Source organism: Salmo salar, unplaced genomic scaffold, assembly GCF_965601325.2.
Source record: "Salmo salar unplaced genomic scaffold, fSalSal1 ptg000578l, whole genome shotgun sequence".
NCBI classification, from domain to species: domain Eukaryota; kingdom Metazoa; phylum Chordata; class Actinopteri; order Salmoniformes; family Salmonidae; genus Salmo; species Salmo salar.
The window spans coordinates 2,495,666-2,513,397 of record NW_027675424.1 but is presented as its reverse complement, the minus strand read 5'-3'; the positions used below and the strand labels follow the sequence as shown (position 1 = coordinate 2,513,397).

At 38.9% G+C, this 17,732-nt stretch overlaps 2 protein-coding genes across 2 annotated transcripts in view; one reads left to right on the top strand and one right to left on the bottom strand.

The window, feature by feature from the left end:
* The window catches only part of LOC145876363 (uncharacterized), a 59,234-nt gene that overhangs the window by 23,762 nt on the left and 17,740 nt on the right, over positions 1-17,732 (bottom strand). The window lies entirely within an intron of this gene.
* LOC145876329 (uncharacterized) lies at positions 6,006-17,083 on the top strand. Its single transcript, XM_082972121.1, has 2 exons — positions 6,006-6,033; positions 14,285-17,083. Exons 1-2 carry the CDS (start codon positions 6,006-6,008, stop codon positions 15,862-15,864), a joined length of 1,608 nt encoding a protein of 535 aa, XP_082828247.1. The 3' UTR covers positions 15,865-17,083.

Genomic DNA, 17,732 nt, shown 5'->3' with positions numbered 1-17,732 from the left:
CTCTGTGCTGTTTAACAGTCTGATGACCTTGAGATAGAAGCTGTTTTTCAGTCTTTCGGTCCCAGCTTTGATGCACCTGTACTGATATCGCCTTCTGAATGATAGCGGGTGAACAGGCAGTGGCTCAGGTGGCTCGGGTAATAACAAGAAACATGTATGTATGCCTAAGGGGAAATTCACTTTCATACAGCTTAAAGGGGTGAGAAATTACACCGATATCAGTGGACAATTTGCACTAATGTAAATAAATATAGATGATGGAACATATTCCCTTTTGCTGACGTGATGAACCACTAAGGGGACATAAATATTTACCATCTAAACCATGTGTGACCTCTCACCTCTCTGGCTGTAGAAGTGTTCTTCCTAACCAGTCCCTCAACAGCTCTCTGACTGAGCTTCACCCTCACTGGGTCTTCAGAGGAGAGGAAGGCTGAGGAGGGATGGAAGGATGAATGGATCAGTCAGTCAATAAAGTGTAGAGCTGCTGTCTATGCTGTCTGACAAAATCACTATTTTAGTAGTTCATTAAAGTAAATTAGGCTTTATGACTGCTGAATACCAACTGACTGGGCCCTGTTTACACCTCCACACAGGAATACACACTCAGAGCCTCCTGACTGGGCCCTGTTTACACCTCCACACAGGAATACACACTCAGAGCCTACTGACTGGGCCCTGTTTACACCTCCACACAGGAATACACACTCAGAGCCTCCTGACTGGGCCCTGTTTACACCTCCACACAGGAATACACACTCAGAGCCTCCTGACTGGGCCCTGTTTACACCTCCACACAGGAATACACACTCAGAGCCTCCTGACTGGGCCCTGTTTACACCTCCACACAGGAATACACACTCAGAGCCTCCTGACTGGGCCCTGTTTACACCTCCACACAGCAATACACACTCAGAGCCTCCTGACTGGGCCCTGTTTACACCTCCACACAGGAATACACACTCAGAGCCTACGAGGCTTTTCTAAAAACTCCACTTTGCGTGTTTCACTCACCTCTTTCTTTTTAAACTACGTTCGAAATGTGGTATCCACTCGGCTCGCTGCCTCTGGAGATGTACTGATGTATATACTATACTGATGGTATCCACTCGGCTCACTGCCTCTCAGATCAAAGGTGAGTCCATTTGCTCCGTTCATGAAGTGTGGTCTCCCTGAGATCCCAAGTTAGAGGGATCCCTGGTGCACCATTTACCCAGGTCACCAGGAGCGGTCACCAAGTCAAGATTCACATCCCCAAATGTGGTGATTAATTTCTTTAACATCAAATGAGGAGACAAACTTATCACACAAGTCAGAGTTATACTTAAACTAAATCTTTATTAACTTATTAATAAGGGAGCAGGTCAATACAACACGCAAATATAGGGTGAATCAATTGAGTGCTCTACGATAATGATGGCTGGTCGACGAATCACTCCCAGATGACTCGTTGAGAACCACGATACAAAAGTACAAAGGTATTTTAAAGCCAAGATTCAACCTACATGACCAACAACAGATGTATAGAACTGGTCACAAGCTTAAGATTTGTATGACAGTATCTGCTGTAAAAACAGTACTCTTTGTGTAGAGACCAGGGTCTGGCCCTGGGGTCATCTCTCCCTGGTACCATATATAACAGAAACATTAACTCATGTTCTGGAATGCAGTCTCTTTAGGTTTTATCACCCAAAAGACATTGTAAATCTCCTGTCAGTGTTTTCTCCCAGAGGCCCATCCTCAGTAGAACACACAGACACAATAGTTCTAAGAACCCTCTATTCTGTTGCATAAAACAACCATTTGATGCAATAAAAGTATTATAACATAATGTTGCAGTTTTGCTCTCAGTGTCCACTGAAAGTTGACTAGTAACAACAACTGGGAGCTAAAAGACACCCACCATGAGACCCACTAAATCTGCCCAAGAAGAGACAAACAAAAGAAAATCCCACACCAAACTTAAAGACAGGAAGTAAACCAAAAAGGTGGAGCAACTAAAGGTGTTGACTCTCCACATGTATCAAGACAACTGGAGCACTGGGCCAGACACTCTTAAATAGAACCTGGACCAGCTCAGGTGAAACACCTTCCCACTAACGAGATGGACAAGCCAGCACAGGTGTAACACATACTGACTAACGAGGTGACACCAATCAGTGCGTCCTACGTGCTAACGAGCTAGACGGGCTAACGAGCTAGACGGGCTAACGAGCTAGACGGGCTAACGAGCTAGACCTGCTAACGAGCTAGACCTGCTAACGAGCTAGACGTGTCAGCATTTAAAAACAAGAAAAACACATTTCTAAATAATATATATATATACAATCGAAATATTTTTGATCCTTTTTCTTTATCCTTTTTCTTACTATAGAATCCTAAAACTCACTAGCTTCTAGAACTCTCGTCTTCCTAAAACTCACTAGCTTCTAGAACTCTCGTCTTCCTAAATCCCACTAGCTTCTAGAACTCTCGTCTTCCTAAAACTCACTAGCTTCTAGAACTCTCCTCTTCCTAAATCCCACTAGCTTCTAGAACTCTCATCCTCTTGGAACGAGCCCAAACAAAACTCATCTCCAACACGTAAAAACATGCAGTCATAATAAATTGTGATCCATGGCAACACACTGGCTAAACGCAAAACACAAATCTTTTTGACTGCCCACCTTTGAGACAATCAGAAACCAAGTTGTCCTTACCACGGACATGTCTGATTTCAAGAGGAAACTCCTGCAATATCCGTAGTAACTTTTCACCTCACTGCAGAGCTTCTCTCTCTTTTCAGGGTTCACTAGATAGGCATGTTGTTGGATCGGGGCCCAGTCCCCAATGTCATGCTCTAGTACATTTGGGTTGGCACATCTGAGAATGATTCCTGATATTCTAAAAGCAGGGCAACAATGTCAATGTAATTGTACCCAAAAATTATCAGTTGGTTGCATAAATAATTATGATTACTAAATGTTACATGAATATTAAACATGAAATATAAAACCCAAATGTACACCCCTTTGTTAATATGTATTAGCAATAATTCACTTAATGGTGAGGCATAAAATGTATCTTTTGTCAGGCTTAATGTTCGAAATATGAGGTGATTTGAGTCATGCTTCTTCAGTAGTGGAATAAAGACAATTAGTAGTTGAATGTTGTAAATAAATACTGGAGTGATGTAGGATTGTTCATATAATTGATTATTGTACTGTGACTATGTGTATAGGCTGTAAGTATGTTGAAATTAAATTGTTTTCTTTTCAACTTTCACTTTCAACTAAAACCAAACTTATATTGTATGTCGGGCAAAGTCTTATTTTCTACGATATTTTGCTAGGTGAGATATCCCCAATGTCACAGCTTAAACGTGTCCAAATCAGTAGTCCAAATGCAGAAACAGTTTGTGATAAATTGAAAACCTAAACATAAAATGTAATACATACACAAACATCTGTCACAATAATCATATTACTTGTATTATTTAAAACAAGCACCTTATAAAACTGTACAAGCACCAAAAACGCTGTTGTTTTGACAAGTAGCAATAAATCACTAATATCGATTAGGGGGGAAATCAGGTTGTACGTGCTGTTGAAACTAACACAACTAAAAAAACACATGGAATGGGAGATATATTTTACCTCACTGGTTAGAGGACAACCTGCAGAAGACAGTCAGCTACATTTTGGAGTGATGCATTTAAATGTAGGGGTCACTAAATAAAGGAACACAACACTTATTTGTCATCACTCATTAATATCATGTTGAAATCAATTGTACGACAGGAGGGAGATGAGGTTGCACGTCCTGTTAAAACTAACAGCTCAAAAATCACACGGAATCTGGGAATAATGTGTACATCCCTGGTTAGTGGACAACATGTAGAAAACAGCTCGCTACATTTTGAAGTGTTGCATTTTGATTCCAGTGGGTCACCAACGTGGTAAGTGTAACACAGCTCTTTTTGTGTTAGTACTTTTTGTTAAATCACATAAATAGTAACTCTTTCAATTCAGAGCCTGGATTTCCCCCTGAGGCTAATATCCATATCATGTTGAAATCAATAGAACAGGGGACAAACATTTAGGGTTCTACATTGTGACATCATTAAAATACTCCTACTACAATGTTAAAACATTCTACATTTTATTTCACTGATATCATGAAACAACTCCTTCATGAATTTTCTGATGTTTAATCAGAGATCTTTTATCAGAGTATCTCTTCCCACATTGATTACAGCTATGAGATTTCTCTCCTGTGTGTGTTCTCTGATGTGATACCAGGCTGTTTGACTGAGTAAAACTCTTCCCACATTCACCACAGCTATAAGATTTCTCTCCTGTGTGTGTTCTCTGATGTGATACCAGGTTGGTTGACTGAGTAAAAGTCTTCCCACATTGATTACAGCTATAAGATTTCTCTCCTGTGTGTATTCTCTGGTGTTTAGTCAGATAGAAAGATGTAGTAAAACTCTTCCCACATTGATCACAGCTATAAGGTTTCTCTCCTGTGTGTCTTCTCTGGTGCACTGTCAGCACTCCAGATCGACAAAAACTCTTCCCACATTGATCACAGCTATAAGATTTCTCTCCTGTGTGTTTTCTCTGGTGTAGTGTCAGAGTTCTAGTTGCAGCAAAACTCTTCCCACATTGATCACAGCTATAAGATTTCTCTCCTGTGTGTATTCTCTGGTGAGCTGTCAGCTCTCCAGATCGAGCAAAACTCTTCACACATTGACCACAGATATAAGATTTCTCTCCTGTGTGTGTTCTCTGATGTAGAGTCAGACTGGTAGATGCAGCAAACCTCTTCCCACATTGACCACAGCTATAAGGTTTCTCTCCTGTGTGTATTCTCTGGTGTTTCGTCAGACCACTAGAGTCAGTAAAACTCTCTGATGAATTTTAATGCCTGATGAGGTGAATCTCTTCCCACAGTCAGAGCAGCAGTGAGTTCTCTTCCCTGTGGATCTCTGCAGGTGTTTATTGAGGTGTTCTGATCTGGAGAGACTCTTCTCTGCCTCTTCAGCATCAAGAGGTTGTTGAGGCTCCCCAGAGGATCCACGATAGTCACGTCTCTCTCCTGTGTGAACAACAAAGTCAGACAGATGATTAAAGGCCCACAACAGCGGTAATCCACTGTAAAAGGTGATGCCTACAGCGGAGCCATGATGTCTGACAACAATTGACGTCTGTAATGAATGTTACAATTATTTGAAATTTGCCTTAAAATGAGCAATAATAGTCATATTTTGTCTTGTTTTCACATTAGTAGTAACATCGATGATTGTAGGCTAGAAATAAGTTATTCATGTTGTTGAAACTCTAAGCAGTGTGCCAGACGAATTTTGGTCTCCAATATAGGCCCCTTTCTGTGTTTGCTAAAATTGTGGCACGAGGGCAATTTGATTGCAGAAACTCCTCCCTGCTAATGAGGAAACCGATAGTTATGGATGTACTATATCGGCCTGGAGCAAAAATGGTGAGCAAAGATTTTAGTTTTTCACAATGTATTCTGAATATTATCTTTGCTACTTCCAGACACAAATGAGACTCTGACCATTTTACTCGCCCTAGCAGAGCTGTTAGGCAGTTTTCATGTTATCCAGGGTGACTGTAACTGTGCTGCTGGAAAACATTTATTTACGGTTTTTGTTGCCTACGTTTACTGACACCTGGACATATTGAATGGGTGTTGAGCGCTAGTAAATTCATTATTCTGCTCTCTGGTACTCAGACGAGAGTGCTCTGAAATCAGAGTAGATAGTCAATCAGAGTGAATTTATGAAAGCACCCGAATGTCCATTGAGAAAGCACAACGACTATACCATTTAGCTAAGCTAAGAATGACGGGAATAATCAAGTCAATAAACGTTGGGTAGTTAGTTAGATAGAATATAGTTCATATACTGGCAAGTTTGATGTATAAGTAGCCAACTAACGTTAGGTAGCTAGTTAACATACCGGTACATACTGCTGTAATAACATGCTAGCAAATAGTCAGCCAAAATGACGTGTAAAGTAACTTATTTGAAAAGTAATTATTTTATTACATTGCTCAACATTTTGTTAACATTTGTCATAATTAGTTAAAGCAATGAATTTGTATCGGCTCTCGTTGGACTTCGGCTACATATTTTCTGCAATTTTCTTCAAATCTGAAAACGATGTGAAGCCACGCCCATTTCCTGAAGAATTGCATTATGGGCCCTAACGTACTGCGTGTTTACGTCATATTATGGCGAATTTAGTACGACATCCGGGAGGTTTTGGCATACTAACTATATCATACTATGACCAATAAGCACACTATATACTCAATTAACATCACAAATAGTACGGTTAGTATGAGTATTCTAACACAGCTAATGACTTATCAACAGCTCTAACAATTTGACCCCCACAGGAAAATCTACACTGGCAGTTATAGAAAGACCCATTTACTATATAACCATTGATTCTTGAAGAATATAACTTAGAAATGCCTGAAATGTTTCAACTGTATTACCCCATCAGAAACCAAAACATAAGCTTGAAAAACGCCACTGTTTGTAAACAAGCACTGTATAGCCTTGAAATCTGGTTAAAACTATAATTTTGACCTTATGGCCAGCCAGTCCTTGTATTCAGAGTGTAGTGAATTCAGGGGGTAGTCCTGAGCTGAACTCAAACCTGGGTCCAGCGACTGTCAAGTCAACAGCTTATAACTGTTACGCCAAGATGTCTGAACTTCTTGACGAGGTCGCTAGGTGTTGGGTTACGGTTGCTACAATAGCTTTCTCTATGAATTTCAGAGTGGTTACATTTCTCCAGCCCCCATCCCTCAGCTGCTTACCAAACCAAGCCTCTGGGCAGCCATTTTGTTACTGTTTTAAAACTAGGTTGTCCCTTTAAACAAGCCACACAATCAACCAATTAATCTGCAGTTCAAACAATAACAAAGCTGTAATTCCACCACTGATTTGGTAATAAGATGATGATGGGGCTGGAGAAATGTAACTACTCTCAAATTCATAGACGGACCTATGGATGCAAGGACTGACCATCCATGATATCAACATAGTTTTAACCATGTTTTGAGTGTGTGTTTACAGTGTTTGTTTATCATTTAAATTGTTTCTAAACATTGGAGTATAAAAAGCTTATTTGGGGTTCTGATGGGGTACAACAGTTGAACTAAGCTCATGAGGCATGTGTTATATTCTTCAAGACTCAATGGCCATAAATAACTAATTTAAAAGTAACAATATGGATGTAGCTATTGAATATTTCCCCTCTAACACCACACATCAGTTCAACAACAACATCATCTTTATCAGGAGGAGAGTAGCTTAGTGAACTCATGGTCGGAGATGTTAGCTAGCTAGGCTAATGCTAACTTAACCAGCCCGCTAGCTGAATAATAACAACAACACCGTAAATATGAAATTAAATCTGATAACTAACTAGACGACAGAAGTGGGTTTAAAACACAGTGGCTAATATACACTAACGCGTCTAAAGAGCTTTATCGGTTCGGCTATTTTGTCTAGCAAGCTACCGTGGTGTCTGACTAACTGTTGTTGCTGTTGAAAGAAGCGTTCCGTCCACTACATTATACGTCACACCAACAGCATTACCTTAAATTCCCACACCGCCATCTGCTGACTGGAGTGGGTAACGCAATTGAGTAAAATGTTTATTTTAATTTTCAGACAAAAGGTTAAAGTATAGGAAGCATTCATTTTTACTCGCTAGTGTAACAACACAGTGTGGTTAAAGACGTAGTAAGCTAGTTGTAGTCACGATATGGTTCCCTATAAGTACAAACAGTTATGTTTTTGCGTTGTTACATATTTCTTGACTTATTTCCGGATATCTTCTAAACTACCCACAATGCACTATGTGCTACAGAGTTTGTATGCTAGCTCGGTATTTAGCTCCAGCTTGTAAACGTCAGCCACACCTCATGCTTTCATATACTGTGTGGTTGTGATATCTAGTGGGAACGCATTAGCACGGTAGACTCTGCTGCCTTGTTGTCAGTAGGGATGTTACTTTTGATACCGGAGCTACGACGCCTGCGTCCAAATCGCTAAGCAGTAAACTTCAAAGCAGTGTACCGATGCCTGTATCACTTTATCAGCAGCACGTCATCAATGGCGTCTGAAGCTTCATTTCATCAAACAACCACCTGATTGGTTTGGTATTGGGCTTGAAGATCCCACCCAATGTGTTCTCTAATCTCATAAAACATTTCAGTGTCTTTATTCTCCCAAGGGGAAGGTGCTGGAGTATTGAAAACATGGGTGGCAATAATTCAGACCCCTACCTTTTGAGAATTACATGTTAAACTAAATATCTTTCTCTGAGCTATTGTATTAGTATAAAATCATTTCCCTGTATTTTTGACACAATATAGCTCAGTATTTGAATTTTTTTTATAGAGTCGTTTTTGCTCATCTTTATCAAGAGTGTCAACAATTTTGTCCCCCACTGTACCTCCATACTGCTGCTACATGGTGTAACAATACATCATGTAGATGTATATAATGAACAGACTAGGTCCATACTGCTCCTACATGGTGTAACAATACATCATGTAGATGTATATAATGAACAGACTAGGTCTATACTGCTCCTACATGGTGTAACAATACATCATGTAGATGTATATAATGAACAGACTAGGTCCATACTGCTCCTACATGGTGTAACAATACATCATGTAGATGTATATAATGAACAGACTAGGTCTATACTGCTCCTACATGGTGTAACAATACATCATGTGGGGCTTTAAGGCGATGCTAGTGTGACGTATAATGTAGTGGACGGAACGCTTCTTTCAACAGCAGCAACAGGGAATTTGTAGATCAGTCAATCGGCAGTCGCTTGCAATGTCGAACAAGCCATTCCTCCATACAGAATCTCTCCAGGTCCTTGATTTATTTAGTCTGTCTTATGGACTGCCCTGATCAATTCAAACCACAGGTTTTCAATGGAGTTCAAGTCCGAAGACTGAGATGGCCATTGAAAATGTTGATTTTGTGCCCAATTAACCATTTCTTCATGGATGTTGATGTGTCTTGCTGGAAGATCCACTTATGGCCAAGTTTCAGCCTCCTAGCAGAGAGGTAACCAGGTTTTGGGCTAAAATATCCTGGTAGTGGGTAAAGTTTATTTATTTATTTTATACAGTAATTTTTGCTCGTCTTTATCAAGGGTATCAATAACTAGGTGCTTATTTTGATATCTAGTTATTTGACCGAATCAGAAATACAGATGTGGAGTAGATGTAGAGTTTGTTTTAAATTCTCAGAAAAAAATCTGAACTAATCAAACAACACTTGTTGCTCTTTGTACGTGTTGATATAATATTCATATTTAATAGAGAGAAAAAAACGTTTCCCTAAACTGCTTTATAATATTATAATTCAATGAAAGAATAAAAATAGTTTTCCCTCCTCAACTGCGTTTCCTCCCTCCAGACAGCAGATGGCGATATGTGTCTTTCAGGCGATGTTTCTAGTGTGACGTATAATCTAGTGGACGGAACGCTTCTTCAACAACTGCAGCCACCTCGGTAGCTCGCTAGCCGACAAAGTCGGAACATTCAAGTTCTTTAGACAATTTCGTGGTTTAATCGCCACTGTGATTTAAACATAGTACTCCATTTTATGTAATATTTACGTTGTAAGTCAACTAGCTGTCTGGTCAAGTTAGCACTAGTCGCTAATGCTAACTAGCTATTATCCCCGACCATAAGTTCACTAAGCTACTCTCCTCCTGATAAAGAAGAGGAGGTCTGCTGGACGGAGAAAGAAGCTCTGGTGAAAGAGGAGGAAGAGGAGGCTGTTACAATACAAAAACAAGTAGAGGGTGAGGCTGTTACAGTGAAAGAAGAAGAGAAAGACGTTTCAGTGAAAGAAGAGGAAGCGTTCAGAGTGAAAGAAGATGAAGACGTTTTTGGAATGAAGGATGAAGAGGGGGAGATTACTGTCACATTAGAGGAGGACGAAGAAGAGAAGACTGGAGAACTGATTAACACCAGTAAATACAGTGAGTACTATCTAATAAAACAGGGACATTGATCTGATTAACACCAGTAAATACAGTGAGTACTATCTAATAAAACAGGGACATTGATCTGATTAACACAAGTAAATACAGTGAGTACTATCTAATAAAACAGGGACATTGATCTGATTAACACCAGTAAATACAGTGAGGACTATCTAATAAAACAGGGACATTGATCTGATTAACACCAGTAAATACAGTGAGTACTATCTAATAAAACAGGGACATTGATCTGATTAACACCAGTAAATACAGTGAGTACTATCTAATAAAACAGGGACATTGATCTGATTAACACCAGTAAATACAGTGAGTACTATCTAATAAAACAGGGACATTGATCTGATTAACACCAGTAAATACAGTGAGTACTATCTAATAAAACAGGGACATTGATCTGATTAACACCAGTAAATACAGTGAGTACTATCTAATAAAACAGGGACATTGATCTGATTAACACCAGTAAATACAGTGAGTACTATCTAATAAAACAGGGACATTGATCTGATTAACACCAGTAAATACAGTGAGTACTATCTAATAAAACAGGGACATTGATCTGATTAACACCAGTAAATACAGTGAGTACTATCTTATAAAACAGGGACACAAACTCTGCAGTTGTTGAACTAATGTGTGATTTTAAAAGGGCATTCTACACTTGAATATGTTTTTGTACTGTCGGAATTGTTCATGACGTCCTTTCCTGTTGAAAAGTGATATATAAATACAGTAAAGTATAAACACACTAATGGGAAACAAATAAATGTTTTGAGCAAAATAGTGTTTTTTTAACAACTGCAAACTAGAAGGAGTGAGTGATGTCATAGTAAGGCCTTCAAGGAGTTGGCTTGATGGGAAGTCGTGATGTCATCCAATAGGAGACTGATCTTCATGTGAATATTCATTATTCTTTTTAAAATCCTTCCTGTTCTGTCAAGTTGGTTGTTGATCATTGCTAGAAAGCCGTTTTCAAGTCTTGCATTGACTTTCAAGATGATTTAAGTCCAAACTGTAACTAGGTCACTCAGGAACATTCAATGTCATCTTGGTAAGCTCCTCCAGTGTAGATTTGGCCTTGTGGTTTAGGTTATTGTCCTGTTAGGACAGTTTTTTGTATTCAGATTTCTGAAATGCTCTCTACCTATGTAACATTTAGTGTTTCCTTATGTTACGCTGGGAAAACAGTTTTCATGGGCACAGAAATCCTAAATCATTTCAGTTTACTAAATCCAATGGTTCTAACCGAGAGTCACCTTAACTTTATTGACAACACCCAAATGGATACTGTCATTAACGTGGTTCTTCAATAATTACACATAATTCTTAATACTGTAGCTGTTTAGTTACAGTCACATGTTCAACTATCATCAGCTGATCCACGAAATCATTTTCTGAATGACAGTCACATGACAAACATCACGACATGCTACAACAACCAAAGTGCTTCTTCATTCATTACTCTGGTAAAGACAGTTATGCTGTGCTGCACATTGGATCCAACATCCCTAACAAATTCATGTTTATAATGTGTTATTGTCTGCTTGATTTACAGTGGGGTCTCGTTAGTCTGTCTGGACACAGAGATACTTAGCTCATAATGTGTAGAGAACTGTTCCTTGATGGATAGGCTATTGTTCAACACACAGAGCTATTTTCCTTTATTCAGGACATTTAGAATGACAACACATTACAGAATAGCCTAGTGGGATTATTCACAAAATTATCTGGTGATCAGGTTATGAAACGTCACGACAGACATTTTAGTGTCCATGTTTCACCTGAAATATTAAATGATTTATAGTCCTACGTCTATGTTGTTGTTAGATAAAGTTATGGGTCCTACAGTAGGTCTATGTTATTGTTAGGTGAAGTTATGGGTCCTACAGTAGGTCTATGTTATTGTTAGGTGAAGTTATGGGTCCTACAGTAGGTCTATGTTATTGTTAGGTGAAGTTATGGGTCCTACAGTAGGTCTATGTTATTGTTAGGTGAAGTTATGGGTCCTACAGTAGGTCTATGTTATTGTTAGGTGAAGTTATGGGCCAATTTGTTAAACACTTAGTGTACAAAGCCTCATTGTCAGGCTGATGTTAAAGCTAGCCAAAGAGCATTTTACTGGTTGAAGTGTTTTTTAAGTGTAAAGCAGTTGATTTGCGACAATAACACAAACATATTAAGCAGGAGGTTCAAACGAGCTTTACAATTATAATCCAAAAGTAATGTGAAATGCACTCATATGCAACCTGTAAATGGAGGCTATTTTTGCTGTCAGCCTATGAGAACTCTCCTGAGTTTTCCCCCACAGTGCTGAATTAGTGAATAGACAGAACTTAATGTGAGTTTACTTGAGTAGCACTCCTGATCTTGTCCTGATAGTGCGCTGTAATATTCAGAATACATTGTGAAAAACGATCATCTTCGCTCACCATTTTTGCTCCAGGCAGATATACTACATCCATAACTAGTGGTTTCCTCATTACCAGATATACTACATCCATAACTAGTGGTTTCCTCATTACCAGATATACTACATCCACAACTAGTGGTTTCCTCATTACCAGATATACTACATCCATAACTAGTGGTTTCCTCATTAGCAGATATACTACATCCATAACTAGTGGTTCTCATTACCAGATATACTACATCCATAACTAGTGGTTTCCTCATTAGCAGATATACTACATCCATAACTAGTGGTTTCCTCATTACCAGATATACTACATCCATAACTAGTGGTTTCCACATTACCAGATATACTACATCCATAACTAGTGGTTATTTACCAGATATACTACATCCATAACTAGTGGTTTCCTCATTACCAGATATACTACATCCATAACTAGTGGTTTCCTCGTTACCAGATATACTACATCCATAACTAGTGGTTTCGTCATTACCAGATATACTACATCCATAACTAGCGGTTTCCTCATTACCAGATATACTACATCCATAACTAGTGGTTTCCTCATTACCAGATATACTACATCCATAACTAGTGGTTTCCTCATTACCAGATATACTACATCCATAACTAGTGGTTTCCTCATTACCAGATATACTACATCCATAACTAGTGGTTTCCTCATTACCAGATATACTACATCCATAACTAGTGGTTTCCTCATTACCAGATATACTACATCCATAACTAGTGGTTTCCTCATTAGCAGATATACTACATCCATAACTAGTGGTTTCCTCATTACCAGATATACTACATCCATAACTAGTGGTTTCCTCATTACCAGATATACTACATCCATAACTAGTGGTTTCCTCATTACCAGATATACTACATCCATAACTAGTGGTTTCCTCATTACCAGATATACTACATCCATAACTAGCGGTTTCCTCATTACCAGATATACTACATCCATAACTAGTGGTTTCCTCATTACCAGATATACTACATCCATAACTAGTGGTTTCCTCATTACCAGATATACTACATCTATAACTAGTGGTTTCCTCATTACCAGATATACTACATCCATAACTAGTGGTTTCCTCATTAGCAGATATACTACATCCATAACTAGTGGTTTCCTCATTAGCAGATATACTACATCCATAACTAGTGGTTTCCTCATTACCAGATATACTACATCCATAACTAGTGGTTTCCTCATTACCAGATATACTACATCCATAACTAGTGGTTTCCTCATTACCAGATATACTACATCCATAACTAGTGGTTTCCTCATTACCAGATATACTACATCCATAACTAGTGGTTTCCTCATGACCAGATATACTACATCCATAACTAGTTGTTTCCTCATTACCAGATATACTACATCCATAACTAGTGGTTTCCTCATTACCAGATATACTACATCCATAACTAGTGGTTTCCTTATTAGCAGGGAGGAGTTTCTGCAACCAAATTGTGTCGCCCTTATAGTCCAAACACAGAAAGGGGCAGAATATTGGAGACCAAAAGTCGTCTGGCACACTGCTTAGAGGTTCAACAACATGAATAACTTATTTCTAGCCTACAATCATCGATGTTACTACTTATGTGAAAACAAGACAAAATATGACTATTCTTGCTCATTTTAAGACAATTGTCAAATCATTTTTACATTCATTACAGATGTCAATTGTTGTACAACATCATGGCTACGCTGTTGGCATCACCTTTTACAGTGGATTTCTGCTGTTGTGGGCCTTTAATCATCTGTCTAACTTTGTTGTTCACACAGGAGAGAGACGGGACTATCGTGGGTCCTCTGGGGAGCCTCAACAACCTCATGATGCTGAAGAGGCAGAGAAGAGTCTCTCCAGATCAGAACACCTCAATAAACACCTGCAGAGATCCACAGGGAAGAGAACTCACTGCTGCTCTGACTGTGGGAAGAGTTTTGTTAATTCTGGGAAGCTGACTGTACACAGGAGAATACACACAGGAGAGAAACCCTATTGCTGTGATCAATGTGGGAAGAGTTTTACAAGATCTAGCGAACTGACATTACACCAGAGAATACACACAGGAGAGAAACCTTTTAGCTGTGATCAATGTGGGAAGAGTTTTTCTGCATCTAGCAATCTGACTCTACACCAGAGAATACACACAGGAGAGAAACCTTATAGCTGTGATCAATGTGGGAAGAGTTTTACAGGATCTGGCAATCTGACAAGACACCAGAGAATACACACAGGAGAGAAATCTTATAGCTGTGATCAATGTGGGAAGAGTTTTACAGGATCTGGCCAGCTGACTTTACACCAGAGAACACACACAGGAGAGAAACCTTATAGCTGTGATCAATGTGGGAAGAGTTTTACAGGATCTGGCAATCTGACAAGACACCAGAGAATACACACAGGAGAGAAATCGTATAGCTGTGATCAATGTGGGAAGAGTTTTACAGGATCTGGCCAGCTGACTTTACACCAGAGAACACACACAGGAGAGAAATCTTATAGCTGTGATCAATGTGGGAAGAATTTTGTTCATTCTGGGAGTCTGACTGTACACAGGAGAATACACACAGGGGAGAAGCCTTATACATGTGATCAGTGTGGGAAGACTTTTGTTCGATCTGACCAGCTGACATTACACCAGAGAACACACACAGGTGAGAAACCTTATAGCTGTGGTCAATGTGGGAAGACATTTGTTCAATCTCGCCAGCTGACATTACACCAGAGAACTCACACAGGAGAGAAACCTTTTAGCTGTGATCAATGTGGGAAGAGTTTTGCTGCATCTAGCAATCTGACTCTACACCAGAGAATACACACAGGAGAGAAACCCTATTGCTGTGATCAATGTGGGAAGAGTTTTACAAGATCTAGCGAACTGATGTTACACCAGAGAATACACACAGGAGAGAAAGCTTTTAGCTGTGATCAATGTGGGAAGAGTTTTGGTCAATTTGGGCAGCTGACTGTGCACCAGAGAACACACACAGGAGAGAAATCTTATAGCTGTGATCAATGTGGGAAGAGTTTTTCAGGATCTGGCCAGCTGACTTTACACCAGAGAACACACACAGGAGAGAAACCTTATAGCTGTGATCAATGTGGGAAGAATTTTGTTCATTCTGGGAGTCTGACTGTACACAGGAGAATACACACAGGGGAGAAGCCTTATACATGTGATCAGTGTGGGAAGACTTTTGTTAGATCTGACCAGCTGACATTACACCAGAGAACACACACAGGTGAGAAACCTTATAGCTGTGATCAATGTGGGAAGAGTTTTGCTGCATCTCGCAATCTGACTGTACACAAGAGAACACACACAGGAAAGAAACCTCTTAGCTCTGACCAGAGATAATCTGATAAAAGATCTCTGATCAAATATCAGAAAATACATGGAGTTGTTTCATGATATCAATAAATTAATTTCACAATGTAGAATGTTAACACATTGTAGTAGGACAATGTAGAACCCTAAACGTTTGCCCCTTCATCAACATGATATGGATATTAGCCTCAGGCTCTGAAAGGGTCGTTACACTTACCACGTTGGTGACCCACTTGAATCAAAATGCAACACTTCAAATGTATCTGTATCTGGCTGTTTTCTACAAATTGTCCTCTAACCAGGGATGTACACATTATTCCCAGATTCCGTGTGGTTTTTGAGCTGTTAGTTTAACAGGATGTGCAACCTCATCTCCCTCCTGTCACACAAATGATTTTAGCGATGAGTTATGACAAATAAGTGTTGTGTTCCTTTGTTTAGTGACCCCTACATTTAAATGCATCACTCCCAAATGTAGCAGACTGTCTTCTGCAGGTTGTCCTCTAATCAGTGAGGTAAAATATATCTCCCATTTCCATGTGTTTGTTTAGTTGTGTTAGTTTCAACATCACGTTCAACCTGATTTCCCCCCTAATCGATATCAGTGATTTATTGCTACTTGTCAAAACAAGTGTTTCTGGTGCTTGTACAGTTTATAAGGTGCTTGTTTAATAAAAATACAAGTAATATGATTATTGTGGCAGATGTTTGTGTATATAGCACATGTTATGTTTAGGTTTTCAATACATCACAAACTGTTTCTGCTTATTGGTTATTGATTTGGACAGCCCACCAGACATTATTTCCTAAAGGACTTAATGATGAAATGCCTATGTATTTTATGTTGTGATTCTGAACTTGAATTATTTCCCTATTTAAGATAATTCTGATGCTTTTCGTACGATGTACCCAATGATTAATGAAAACTTGTCCTCATTGTGGTTTTATTTAATGCGTCTTATTTATACACTGTAGTGTTTGTGAAATGCTTGTTATGTTTCGTAGCACTTATTTATTTGTCCTTTGCCTCCAACCCCTTTCCATGCATGGAAAATATCCCACCTAGCAAAATGTAATTGAAAAGATGTTGAAAATAAGACTATGCCCAACATCCAATACACATTCAGTTTTAGTTGAAAGTGAAAGTTGAGAAGATGTCGTTTTTTTCATTGACTTGAAAACAACTTAAATTCAATGTCCTTGCAGCCTATACACATGGACTCAGTATAATAAATTGGTCTATAATCAATTGTATTAACAATCCTACATCACTCCAGCATTTATTGACAACATTCAAATTCTAATTGTCTTTATTCCACTACTGAAGAAGCATGACTCAAATCACCTCATATTTCAAACATTCAGCCTGACAAAAGATACATGTTTTATTATTTTATGCCTCACCATTAAGTTAATTATTGCCAATACATAACAAAGGGGTGTACATTTGGTTTGATATTTCATATTTACAATTAATGTAGCATTTAGTAATCAATGATTTATGCAACCAACTGACAATTTTTGGGTACAATTATATTGACATAATATCAGGGATCATTTTATAATGTCATTTTAGAATATCTGTGTTCATTCTCAGATGTGCCAACCCAAATGTACTAGAGCATGACATTGGGGACTGGGCCCCGATCCAACAACATGCCTATCTAGTGAACCCTGAAAAGCGAGAGAAGCTGAGGTGGAAAGTTACTACGGATATTGCCAGAGTTTCCTCTTGAAATCAGACATGTCCGTTTTAAGGGCAACTTGGTAGCTGATTGTCTCAAGGCTGGGCAGTCAAAAATGTTTTGTGTTTAGCCATTGCGTTGCCATGGATCCCAATTTATTTTGACTGCACGTTTTTCCGTATTGGAGATGAGTTTTGTTTGGGCTCGTTCCAA

Bases quoted from the DNA above. Each gene is read 5' to 3' on its own strand.
- LOC145876329 (XM_082972121.1), top strand. From the start codon at position 6,006: ATGACGTGTAAAGTAACTTATTTGAAAA. The intron at 6,034-14,284 runs GTAATTATTTTA...TTGTTCACACAG, and splicing joins TAAAGTAACTTATTTGAAAA to GAGAGAGACGGGACTATCGT.